The sequence below is a fragment of the Lithobates pipiens genome, unplaced genomic scaffold, assembly GCF_037356315.1.
Source record: "Lithobates pipiens isolate NorthernLeopardFrog02 unplaced genomic scaffold, aLitPip1_a1.2 Scaffold_27, whole genome shotgun sequence".
Taxonomy (NCBI): domain Eukaryota; kingdom Metazoa; phylum Chordata; class Amphibia; order Anura; family Ranidae; genus Lithobates; species Lithobates pipiens.
Window position 1 is genome coordinate 175,346,588 of NW_027507788.1, and position 13,818 is coordinate 175,360,405.

General features: G+C 40.8%; 1 protein-coding gene across 3 annotated transcripts in view; it reads left to right on the forward strand.

Moving 5' to 3' along the window:
* Positions 1–13,818, forward strand: part of CCDC30 (coiled-coil domain containing 30) — a 107,905-nt gene that overhangs the window by 23,474 nt on the left and 70,613 nt on the right. For all 3 annotated transcript variants that reach the window (XM_077457920.1, XM_077457921.1, XM_077457922.1), the window contains exons 2-6: positions 5,286–5,468; positions 8,285–8,405; positions 8,936–9,120; positions 10,285–10,374; positions 13,118–13,183. In XM_077457920.1, the coding sequence (XP_077314046.1) occupies positions 5,286–5,468; positions 8,285–8,405; positions 8,936–9,120; positions 10,285–10,374; positions 13,118–13,183 (645 nt within the window). The remainder of the gene's footprint in view (positions 1–5,285; positions 5,469–8,284; positions 8,406–8,935; positions 9,121–10,284; positions 10,375–13,117; positions 13,184–13,818) is intronic.

A 13,818-nucleotide genomic window follows, 5' to 3' on the forward strand; every position in this document is an offset into this window, starting at 1 on the left:
TGTTTACACTTCAATGAATGAAGTCATCTCAGTGTGTAGAAGTTCTCAGTTTAACCATTTAAAGACTAAATCTTTTCTGACAGTTGTTGCTTACAAGTAAAAATCCTGTATTTTCTGCCAGAAAATCACTTAGACCCCCCAAAAATTATATATATATTTTTTTAGCAGAGATCCTAGGGAATAAAATAGCGGTTGTTGCAATATTTTATGTCACACAGCATTTGCACAGAGGTCTTTCAAATGCATTTTTTGGGGGAAAAAATACACTATTTAAAAAATAAAAATAAAATAAAAACAGTAAAGTTAGCCCTTTTTATTTATTTTTTTTTTGTCCAAAAGTTTTGACTACCTGTTTTTAATTAATATATAGTTTTTTTTTTTTTTGTTTTTTTTTTATCTAAATCATACATACAAGTAAACTGATTGGAGGTTTGTTTTGTTTAATAAATGTTTAAATGTAAGAAATTTTCTGTATCACTTATGAAGACTGCTTTCACACTGGAGCAGGCAGGCGTTGATGGTAAAACGCAAGTTTTAGCGGTGCTATTTGGCTGCTAGTGGGGCGCATATAACCCAGCTAGCGACCAAGGAAGAGGTTAAATGCGCCCATGAAGCACTGCTGCCAAATTGCGTTGCATGCGCTTCGGCAGTGGTGCCCATTCATATCAATGGGCAGGAGTGGTGGAGGAGCGGTATACACCACTCCAAACGTCCTGCTTGCAGGACGTTTTTTTAAGATCCTGCCAGCGCATCGCCTCAGTGTGAAAGCACTCTGTCTTTCACACAGACTGCAGGGGAGCCATTTTGCAGGCACTTTACAGGCGCTATTTTTAGCCCAAAAGCGCCTGAAAAACGCCCCAGTGGGAAAGGTGTGTTAGATCAAGGGGGATTTAAAAAAAAAAAAAAGGGAAAAAAATAAATAAATAAAATAAAATCGGCCTAATATATCGGCCCAAAAAAATCGGCATCATATATCGGCTATCGGCCGCCATGATTTCTAAATATCGGCATCGGCCAGAGAAAAACGCATATCGGTCGACCTCTAATGGGAATATAAACAGCCCAGTAGCCAATAGCTTTCGTCTCGTAATTTTATTCTGAGCATGTGTGGCACTTTGTCCGTCGGAATTGTCTACACACAATCGGAATTTAAACAATTGGATTTTGTTGTTGGAAAATTTTAGATCCTGCTTTCAAACTTTGTGTGTTGGAAATTCCGAAGGAAAAAGTCAGATGGAGCCCACACACGATCCGAATTTCCGTCAACACGATCCGATCGCACATTTTCCGTCGGAAAGTCTGATCATGTGTACAGGGCATTAGTCCTTCCTGGGAGGTCGGAGGTGTTGGAAGTGCTGCGAGACCAATCTCAATACACTCGCCACTTAGCAATACCTCCTTCCGGTTTCTCAGCTAGGTCCTTGGAACGCAGCGTTGGATGACAGGAGATTGTGAGCGACTCTCTATAGAGCCGGTTCACATATCTCCATTGCTGCTGCGGAGCGGCTTGCACAGGAACGCTATGCATCTTTGGCTCCATTTCAGGACCGAATTCAGGCAAAAATTCCGCCCTGATTCGGAACGGAGAACAGGGACGCTGCAGACCCCTGCTGTGAGCCGCATCCGTCAGAGGTGTGAACCCAGCCTTAACCACTTCCCGACCAGCGCACGACGATGTACGTCGACAGAATGGCACGGGCAGGCATATTTGCGTACAGGTACGTCCAATATTCGATGCCGCCCTGCCATCGGGAGCGCGCCGCCGGCGGTGCGCTCCCGCGCTGGTTGGGACCCCCGTGAGTCCGGTCGCGGGACCCGCGGACTCGATCGCCGCGGGCATCCCCGCGATCGTCTCACGGAGCGGCCGAATGGAGGAAATGCTGTGTAAACAACATTTTTCCATTCTGCCTAGCAACTAGTGACGCTGATCTCTGCTCCATGTGATTGGAGCAGAGATCAGTGTACACTAAATGAAAGCCCAACCCCCCCACAGTTAGTAATACACCCCTAGGAACACTTAACCCCTACACTGCCACCCACTGGTTAACCCCTTCACTGCCAGTGTCATTTACACAGGAATCACTGCATTTATATAGCAGTGATTACTGTATAAATGACAATGGTACCAAAAATGTGTCAAAAATGTCCGATGGGTCCCCCACAATGTCGCAGTCACAATAAACATCGCAGATCGCCGCCATTACTAGTAAAAAAAAAATAATAAAAAATTATTAATAAAAATGCTATAAAACTATCCCTATTTTGTAAACGCTATAACTTTTGCGCAAACCAATCAATCGCTTATTGCGATTTTTTTTTTTTTACCAAAAATATGTAGAAGAATACGTATCGGCCTAAACTGAGGGAAAAAAAATGTTTTTTTATATATTTTTGGGGGATATTTATTATAACAAAAAGTGAAAAATAATGCGTTTTTTTCAAAATTGTCGCTCTATTTTTGTTTATAGCGCAAAAAATAAAAACCGCAGGGGTGATCAAATACCACCAAAAGAAAGCTCTATTTGTGGGAAAAAAAGGACGTCAATTTTGTTTGGGAGCCACGTTGCACGACCGCGAAATTGTCAGTTAAAGCGACGCAGTGCCGAATCGCAAAAAGTGGTCTGGTCTTTGACCAGCAAATTGGTCCGGTCTGAAAGTGGTTAAAGAAGAATTCCTGTTCTAGCCCACTGATGTTTAGGCAGGGTTTCTAGTAAATTTACCTGGCAAGTATAGTTGCCTTGGCCAATTGATAGATCAATTGATTCCCCCCTAAGTCTGGAATTGCTGCACTTCTCTCTTCTGTCACTAGATGGCCGGGTATCTGGCGGCATTAGATAAAACCAGTGCATTGCAAGGACAATGGGCAGGGGTTTTCTTAGGTCCCTTGGCTTGCTGGGAGAGCCTATTTATTTGGGTGAGGTCAGGTGATCGGAGTTCTGTGCTACCTGGATGGCTGTCTGGGTGGACATGTGTTGTACTGCCCCGGGTTGCCTATCCGGTTTTCCCGGTCGTAGGTAGAGGGGAAGCTGTCTCCACTAAGGAACTATCCATCTTATTACCAGGGACCACCTTGAGTAGCTGAAGCATGTACCAGAGTAGTATTCTCCCCAACCGGAGATGGTAAAGAATTGGGACACTTCAGCAGGTGTCAAGCCAGTGACCCAGCCAGCGGAGATGATGCTTGCAGAGCAGTTTTGTGTGCCAAGCCAGGGACCGTACACATGGACGGAAATTCTGCCCATGTGTACGGGGTATTAGGGAAACCTGCAGTGAAGCCTTCCCACTTCACAGCTGGTTTTGTACTGCGCTTGCACAAGTTGCGCTATGCTTTGTGAATGGTCTTGTGCATGCCCCAAAAGGCTGCGGGGGGAGGGAGGAGGGGTCAAACACAGCAAACAGCTTTTTAGATCTTTTTGGTGATGTTACCCAGAAGTGGGAGCAAGTACCTGTTGAAACAAGGTAGCTGCTCCCCCCCCCCAAAAAAAGTGCCAAATGGGGGGGGGGGGGGGGGGTTGCAAACAAGCGGAGCTTCTCCTTTTGAGTAGAGCTCTGCTTTAAAAAAAATATTTAAGTTGGTTCTTCTCACCACTCTAGGTCTTTGGCTCCGCCATCTTGGATACAGGGTCCAGCTGTGCAAACACAGCCTGCTCCCCACTGCAAATGGTCCTGGAGGGTGCTGGGCAAGGGATGTCATCCTTGCCTAGGTGAGGATTATGGAAGTGGGAGGGGGTATCTATAAAAAATCGGTAACCCCTCCCAAAAATAAATAAATTGTAATTTAGTCTAAGGGAGTTGTAAGTGGAGTTCTGCTTTAGAGAGTAATGTGTTTCCTTCCTACTTTGCTTCCTATCCCAGAAATACAGCCTCTTCCCAGGGAATGAAACGGAGGAATGGTAACACAGCCAAGATGTAATCTTGTGATGTCACCTCTGTTCTATTTCCAGCTCTCAACTGGGTCTCAGAATAGACTAAATTCCAGAACACCAGACTTGTTATAGGAGGAGGATTAGATGGTGGGGTTTATTAAAAAGGTCTACACGTCCCTATACTGAATGATAGGCTGCGTATTCAGTATTGCCAGAAGTATCGGATCACACCTGGAACTCTGGGGAAAGATAAATCCTGTATAATAATAATAATAATAATAATAATTTCACCCTTGCAGTTCAGGGCAGACCCACTGCAAAGACGTGTTTTAGTTGACATTTTCCCAAATTTTAAATTCTCTTAAAGCAGACCTTCACCCTAAAGAATGTCCTGTTGTCTCTTTCTCTCTTTTTTTATAGTTGTGCTGATTTTATTTATTTTTATAATTTTAACTGGGGACATTTAACCACTTGACCTCTTGAACATTTACCCCCCTCATGACCAGGCCTTTATTTATTAATTTATTTTTTGTGGCCCAGCACTGCGTTACTTTAACCAACATTTTTGCGATGGGGTTATTTTAACTGATAATTACTCGGTCGTGCGATGCTGTACCCAAATAAATAAAATTCATGTCCTTTTTCCCCCCCCACAAATAGAGCTTTCTCTTGGTCGTATTTGATAACCTCTGCAGTTTTTATTTATTTATTTATTAATTTTTTCGCTATAAACAAAAAAAAAATGACAATTTTTGAGAAAAAAAATAATTCTTACTTTCTGCTAGAAAACATATCCAATAAAATTTAAAAATTGAATTTCTTTATCAATTTGGGCCAATATGTATTCTGTTATATGTTTTTGGTAAAAAAAAAATCCCAATAAGCGTATAAACATGTTTATACTTACCTGCTTTGTACAATGGTATTGCAAAGAGCTGGCTCTTTTATCCTCCTTTTTCTGTGTGTGCCCCCAGAGCAAGCTATGTGCTGGGGGGGGGGGAGCACAGGCTTGCTCCCGAGTCGAGCTCTGTGCATCCATAGACACACACACAGTGCAGCTTGGCCCCAACTCTCCCGCTCCCTCCTTCTGCTTTAATATTATAGGAAAATTATTATAAGAAATAGATTTCTGAAATGTAACATGTAGTTCTGTCTATAATTTTATTATTTCCAACTGGAATACTTTTTGCTTAGCTTGAAATATTTATTATTATAATTATTATTATTGTGAGATTATATTAGTAATCACAATGTTGTTCACTGCTCAGAAATTTCCAGTATGTGTATGAAAAGCACTTCTAGCTACAGAATTAAATATTTAACAATGCAGGTATGTTTGCTGTTCAGAAATTTTAAGCTAGAAGTGACTACTGGATGCTCCTTTCCGATATTTAGGATTATGTCTTTCTGTTCCATTAGGTGCACTATGAGGTGGAGGACATTGTCAGTAAACTAGAGGATAAAGGTCTGGGTCCCGGAAACTCCACAGAAGAATATTTGACCTTCTTGTGGAATCTTTACCAAGTAGCAGAAAGAAATTTACTGGATACAAATAACAGTTTGGAGGAGCTGAAACATCAACAGGCAGAAGAAATGAAAGAGGTACGTGTGCTGATGTAATCCCAGGCATGAAGGTATTGGGAAAGCTTCTCCCCCCTCCCCTTTTTATTTTTTTCTGACATATTGGGGTCTATTTGTAAAAAATAAATAAATTGTTGGATGAATGTGTGACAAGCATTTAACCAGCCCTGCCCATATTTTCCTTTTATACAGTGATGTCCTATGATTGTCAGCTCCATCTAGTGGCCATAATGTGGTATTTTTTCAGATTGAAACATTTCAGAAAAAAATACTTTGTTATGGCCACTAGATGGAGCTGACGACCATAGGAAAGCACTGCATTAAAGCAGAACTATTCCCACCTCCACTTCTTCAGTGATGTTGTGTCCAGGAGTTCCGTGCTGGCACCTGACATCTTTGGACGGGCTTCTTCTGGGTACCGTCTTCGGCTATTTTGATTGGCTGCACAAAGATTCTCGGCAGGTTTTAAAAATGTATGCTGAGCTGTGCATACAGGAGTGTGAACAGGCAGGTAAAACTGTAATACCGACAAGACATCGTTTGGTAAAAAGCATGCTTGTTTGCAATATATATTATATATATAAATATATATATATATATATATATATATATATATATATATATATATATATATATATATATATTTATTATTATTCATTTTTATTTTTTTAAATTACAAGTCCTATTTTAGGTTAAATACAATCATATTTAATTGCGCTAAATCAACCTGTTGCTCACCATGTTATATAAAAATTCACAACTGCCCCCATTTTATTCTTTAGGTTCTCTATTTTCAGAAAATATGTAATGTTTGGGGGTTTTAACTAAACTTTTGGCCTAAAATTATTTTTTAAACTTGTACAAAAAAAGTTTTAGCAGCAGTAGGGTTAAACCATATGAATAAAAGCTGACTGTTGTAGGCCCCTCTGCCAGTATTCTATGAGTTGTCCCAAACCATGTATCTCAATAGAGCTAGTGAAGTGGGGCTTAACATCCAAATGTTTTAAAATACAGTTGTGCTCAAAAGTTTGCATACCCTGGCAGAAATTGACATTTTGGCATATTGAAAATATGACCATGCCAAAAAAGTCCTTTTTTTAATTTATTTTTTATTTTTAAGGATAGTGCTCATATGAAGCCATTTATTATCTCATAGTAATTTTTGGCTCCTTTTTACATCCCAATGATAACAGAAATCACCCAAATAGCCCTGATCAAAAAATTCCATCCCCTGGAATGTTTGGCATTTGGTACAGGCACACAAGGTGACACAAATAGGTTAAAATGACAAAGGTTAATTTCTCACATCTGTGACATTTTAAATTGCAGTTAGTGTCTGTGTATAAAAAGTCAATGAGTTTGTTGGCTCTCATGTGGTTGCACTGAGCAGGCTAAATACCAAGCCATAGGGAGCAGAAGAGAACTGTCAAAAGACCTGCGTAACTAGGTATTGGAACTTTATAAGGAAGGAAAAGGATATAAAAAGATATCCAAAGTCAGTACTGTTGAACCGCTTATTAAGAAGTGGAAAATTCACGGATCTCTTGATACCAAGCCAAGGTCAGAGAGACCAAGAAAGATTGCAGCCACAACTGCCAGACAAATTGTTCGGGGTACAAAATAAAAAACCCACAGGAGAAATACTGGCTGCTTTGGAAAAAGATGGTGTGGTTGTTTTAAGGAGCACAATAAGGCGATACTTGAACAAAAATGAGCTGCATGGTTGAGTTGTGAGAAAGAAGCCTATACTGCAGCAATTCCACAAAAAAGCCGGTTACAATATGCCCAAAAACACCTTGACACGCTTTACAGCTTCTGTAACACTGTAACCTGGAGTGAGGTTCACAACCATGGGCGCTGTGTTTGGAGAGGTGTCAACAAGACCTATAGCAGTGATGGCGAACCTTGGCACTCCAGATGTTTTGGAACTACATTTTCCATAATGCTCCACTACACTGCAGAGTGCATGAGCATCATGGGAAATGTAGTTCCAAAACATCTGGGGTGCCAAGGTTCGCCATCTCTGACCTATAGCAACAAGAATACCATCCCCACTGTGAAGCATGATGGGGGCTCACTGATGTTTTGGGGGGAGGGGGGGTGTGAGCTCTAAAGGCACGGGGAATCTTGTGAAAATTGATGGCAAGATGAATGCAGCATGTTATCAGGAAATACTGGCAGACAATTTGCATTCTTCTGCACAAAAGCTGCACATGAGACTCTTGGACTTTCCAGCAGGACAAGGACCCTAAACACAAAGCCAAGTTGACCCTCCAGTCATTACAGCAGAAAAAGGTGAAGGTTCTGGAGTGGCCATCAGTCTCCAGACCTTAATTTCTTCGAGCCACTCTGGGGAGATCTTAAACGTGCTGCTCATGCAATACTACCAAAGGCTTTGCATGACCTGGAGGCATTTTGCCAAGACGTATGGGCAGCTCTACCACCTGCAAGCATTCGGGCATCATACACAACTATTACAAAAGACTGCATGCTGTCATTGATGCTAAAGGGGGCAATACACAGTATTAATAACTAAGAACTGCAGACTTAGAACTAAAGTGATGCAGACTTTTAAATAGGGGTCATTTAATTAGTTTAAATGTTTTAGGAGTGTGCCACTCTATCACTTACAGTTGACTATGAATCCCATAAAAAATAAAAGACATGCATGCTCATTCATGTTTTTCTTTAAAAATGGTACATGCTATTATATTACCAATTCTCCAAGGGGATGTAACCCTTTTGAGCACAACTTGTATCAATTTGGTCTGTATTCACGTACCTATACATATGCCTTTTTTTTTTTTTCTTAATGGTTCTTGGTCATTCTGTATAAGGTGGAGAGCTATGTGGCCCATATCCGGAGCCTCACCGAGGAGAGGGAGGCCCTCACCACAGACTTTGAGAAGGAAAATGTCCATCTAAGGATTGAACTTGAGAGGATTCAGTTCCAACAAGGTTAGGTTTTTTTTTTTTATGTATATTTATATGTATAAATATACTGTATGTAAAAATGTACATATTGCTTATCTGTCCAATCATTAAAAGTTAATTAAAGGAAATTGTTCAAAGACATAGTAAGGGTTTGGTATTCCAACCACATCCGGTTTAATTTTTCTTCCTGGTGGACTGCATCACCTTTTTTGTGTTCATTTTCCACATTGACCCAGGAACTCAAGAATAGAGATCCCACCATAAGAGCGTCAGAGAATCAAAAGGAATTGATAGATGGTTAAACTCTTCCAAACGCTGTATCAGTTTTGGGTGGGTGGGCCCTTTACGGCCAAATATATATTTTTTTCTTTTTATTTTCTTTCTTAGTGTACAGTCTGTCAACTGCCATTCAGCAGCAACTAGATGACTAAATAAAGTGGAAATGATGAGGTCATGTAATTTCTCTTGAACTGTGGTGTATTAATTAAAAGGTAGCACTCCTCTTAATAAACTGATATTTAGTTGCCAATTTTATTGTTTTGCCATAATTTCAGAAGCGCAGTTGAAGGAAGTTGGAGAGATGCTGGATCAAGAAGGCTTGAGTGAGATCGCCCAAAGCAGCCCCAGTGAGCAGGTGGCCTATCTGCTGGTGGAAAGAGCCACACTTCTGGAAAAGCTGGAGGCCCTGGAGCTAAAGCTGGACTCCCGCTCAGAGAATCTGAGCAGTGAGAAGCGACAGGTATAGTTGCTGGGGTGGTCTTACAACTTTTCAGTTTTCTGGTACAGAATGATCTCCACCAAAAGCCATAGGCTACCCCACTTATTAATTATCTACATGTCACAATAGGTCTTCCTGTCTTCTGACTTTTAGTTCCTCAGTGGCTAGAGTGGACCATGAGAGAACCAGAAGATTGTCATATACTTGGTGTACACTATACACAGTATATTCCATAGCAACAGTAAGATTATTTAGTTTTTCTTTAACTTGTCTAAACCAATTGTCTATATAGAATAGGGGCAGTGAGGGGACAAAGTCTCCTAGTCGGAGACTAAAAATGAACAGCAAAGGGGTCAGTTTCCAAGTCAAGGCTGAATGGGTTGAGTCCAAAACGCAAGATGGCAGGGATGGGTTGGAGGCCAAGAGCAAGTAGATGTGAGTCCATTTGAAGACAAAGTTGTAATTATGCTTTTTAAATCCATGCAGATGTATGTTGTCAAGTAATAATATGCTATATATAGTTTGTGTAGAATTTCTATTTGCCTTTCTGTGTTTCTAATTTGTTCTTAACTTGTTCGGGAACTCCCATGGAGACATCTTTGCAAAGCAGTTCCCATCTCTGCCCTTTAGTTTCTCATTGGTAAACTCCTTTTGGAAATGTTTGTGACCTGGCTGTCCTCGGATTTTAATATTTGCCGGGTTGATGAACTTTAAGTAGACCGACTCTACAATGCCGGTTTCTTATGTTGTAACAAAGGTCACAACTGCATATTAATGCATCACTAGTGTGTCTGGAATGTGGTTTCTGCCTTTAACTTCTGGGAGTAACAAAGACCTAAGTAGAAAACAGAAAATTGACAATATGCTTAATACATACATTTAAGACCTGTTTTATCATACTTTCAGAAGCAGAATTAATAAGGTTGGCTAAATATTGGGGGATATTGGTTCTGAAAAACAGAACCAGGCACTCTGATGGGGATGGTTCACTGGTGGTGCGAGAAACAATTCATCAAAGGAACTGTAACTGAAATCTTAGTTTTATGTAGACCTAATCCTGTAAATTTGTGTTAAAAATACATTGTCAGTTAGAATAGTGTCTGAATAGTGGAGACTGACAGGAGCTACGTTTAACACTTATTCAGAGACAGGCATTGAGTTACAGCTAATGGTTGTGTTTTGCAGGATGAATTGGAACAAATTCATCAGACATTGGAGGAGGAACTCTATCAGCAACATGAATCCATGAGACGCACCAAGGAAACCCTGAACAAGGTAGATTCATATGCTTATAACCATACAGAATATCCAATTTTTTGGCTTATCTAAGCAGGAGAGGGTTTAGCCACCTAAAATTATTTCATTTATAAAAGGGAACCTTTCATTAGGATAAGCTTTGTAAAGTAATCTTAAGGAAGTCAAAAAATTATGCCAGAACACTAGGCATTTCTGCAGACTGAGCCATGTCTGACCTCCCAAGTAGTAAGCAACTTTGGGGGCCAAAGAACTCAATCTTGCACAGGATGATGGCTACTCCTCTTCATCCATGGCCTTGAAATTGGCACGTGGCAGAGTACAAATATTCAGGAGCATGGTACTGTCTCTGACTATCGGCCCACTCTGCCTGTTTGAAAGTAGTGGTTGTCTCCTAAAGTCTTCTCTTCAGCTGACCAGTGGAAAGGATGCATTTAAACACAAAATATATTGATTTTTTTTTTTGTTTACCCAATGAATTTGGTAATCTGTGCTCTTCTGGTTTGCGATTCTTGATCCACTTGATGTAGGGAAGGACCCCTGTGTGATAACAGTGCTGCTTCCAAGTAGAGCACAAATACTGCTGACAAGGGGGCAGGCTTTTCTACTCAAGCTGTGGTTGCTTTCTAAAGAGAATGAACTGTAGGACTTCGTACAGAATGTTTGTGTTTGATGCATCTGGGATGTTTGTAACTTTAATGGGTAATTCCACTTATATGGATAAAAATATAGCTAATAAAAAATTATATAGCATATACAATTGCTACACAAGCCGTATTTTATTTTATTTTTTTAACTAAAAATTACCTTTTCTTTTCAATCTGCAGTGCTGTGATCTATTTTTATTTTTTTAATTCAATGCAGTATGGCCAACTGGAGATGTTCTGTACACAGTTGGTGCACAGGACACCCTAGGAAATGCCATGTCCTGCTTGTGTGATTGAAGAGGTTTGCTGGGAATCTGAGCCATTCGCACAACATTCCTTGTATATACATGGTAAATCAAGAACCAAGGAATTTGGATTTTTAGTGTGCCAAAACACAATCAAACAATTTTATATAAAAAAAATCTAAACTTTATTTAAGAAATATTATTGTCAAAATTAGCCATACAATACATAAACAGATGCAACTAATTGGGTCTCTACATGTTTGGCCACAACGATGCCTTCTTCAGGAAAGCTTAAAGCGGGAGTCCACCGGGACTCCACGTTTTTTTTTTTTTTTTTAAAGCCAGCAGCTACAAATACTGCAGCTGCTGACTTTTAAAATAGCGACACTTACCTGTCCAGCGCGCCCGCGATGTCGGCACCCGAAGCCGATCTCTAGATCGACACTCGAGTGCTGCCGCCGCCATCTTGGGTATGGGAATCAGGAAATGGAGCCTTTCGGCTTCATTTCCCGGTTCCCTACTGCGCATGCGCGAGCCGCGTTGCGCAATGAGGACGGTCCCCGCTGCCTCTGGGATCTGTGTGTTTCCCAGCAGGCAGCGGGGCACTTGCGGGAAGGGGCGGGCACTTGCGGAAAGGGGCGTACGTTACGCCCCTTTCCGCAGAGAGCTATCCCGGAAGTGGGTGCAGTTACCTGGATTATCCAGGTAACTGCACCCCCCTCCCCCCTGAAAGGTGCCGATTGTGGCACCGGAGGGGGGGAGGGTTCCGATGAGCGGAAGGTCCACTTTAGGGTGGACCTCCGCTTTAATATCAGAAACTGTACATATGGTCGTTATAGATCAGAAATTAAACAATTTAAACAAGGGAGAAACGTATGTTTCATTTCTGATCTATAGTGACCATATGTACAGTGTCTGATATTAAGCTCTTCTGAAGATGCCATCGTTGTGGTGAAACATGTAGAGGCCCAATCAGTTGCATCTGTTTATTTATTGTATGGCTAATTTTGACAATAATATTTATTAAGGAAAATTTTGATAATTTTTATATAAAATTGATTGTGTTTTGCATCCTGAAAAATCCCAATTCCTTGGTTCTTGGCCTACTATGCTTGTGTGATTGCTTCACTGATTGTTCCAGAAGTCTACACTGAGTTTCAATCAAATTTTAGGCATCCTCTGCAATTAAATTTTTGGGGAGAAATACTCCACAAGGGTTTAATACTTCTATAGGGATGCAGACCCTGTAGCTCTTGTTACTAGAACACTGAGGGTGCGCCTAGTGTTTAATGAATCAGAACCTCTTATTCAGGATCAATCTGCAAAGAACATAGTAAAACAAACACAGAGCACATTTCAGAGCAACAAAGGGTACGAATTGGCTATGCAGATTGGTAAAAAGCCCTGCAATGTACATTGATCACTTAGAGGAGAAGATTTTTCTTTTTAACAAAAATGGAGTTAATCTTTTAACGTCTGCACAAATAGTACTTTCTTACCAACAAACATGATTTTACCTACAAAAAGTTGTTTCCAAAACAAAAAGTAGACATGAGGCCATAGCTACAGTAAGTCCCCTAAATATGAACATTACATTTTATACATTTTCACAAATTCAAACATGTGTTTGCATGTCCAATTCTGTAAAATGGGCTGAACGAAAAAAAAACTGACAGATTACCGAACCAACACAAGCAATGTTGAACCAATCATGAACCAGTTGAACTTCCGAACGAGCTCCCGGAACGGAACTCATTCGTAAGTAGGGGACTTGCTGTTATTCACTTTATATTTTAATTGCTGAAGTTATTCCAATCCTTTTATTTTCCAATGTTCTTGAAGAATAATGATATAAAATGTTTTTTTCTAAAGGAGCCCCTGTCCTCAATTCAGAAACCCTGGAAGAAGTTGTTTGGGACACGTAAAAATGACTGTTCAGTATGTTAAAGTTACTACATGCTTTCTGATATATCTAACCATATAAATAACACTCAAAGTTGTTGTCTATTCTGCTAACAATTCAATGTACTAACCATATAACAATCTATCATTAAAAGGTCATCACTTCAAAAGTAATATGTTCCTGTTAGGTGGCCTGGGTCATAGTTCTTGCTAGGGATGAGCTTGGTGTTCGACTCGAACATCGGCTGTTCGTCTGTTCGGCGAATTCATAACTTTGTGGACCGTTCGCACCAAATTCGTGTGGCGCAAACGGCCCACAATGCACTACGCCATTGCAGTGCATTGCTGGCTCATGATTGGCCAAGCATGCACTGTGACCCCGCATGCTTGGCCAATCACAGCGCCGGCAGCGAGGAGAGCCATAATTGGCCATAGGCCAATTATAGCTCAGGGGGTTTAGTACACTCCCCACACGATATAAGGCCGCCAGCGCGGCGGCCTTGTGTAGTGTGTTCCGGCGAACAGGGAAAGAGCTAGATAGGCAGGGACAGTGTGTTCTTTTCTCAGGTATCTGCAGGAGTTAAAGTGGGTGTTGTGTGCCTCCAGCACAGTATTCACCTGTATCTACCCTTTTTTATGCTGGTGTTCTCTAGTAAAGGCTTCTGCAGGAG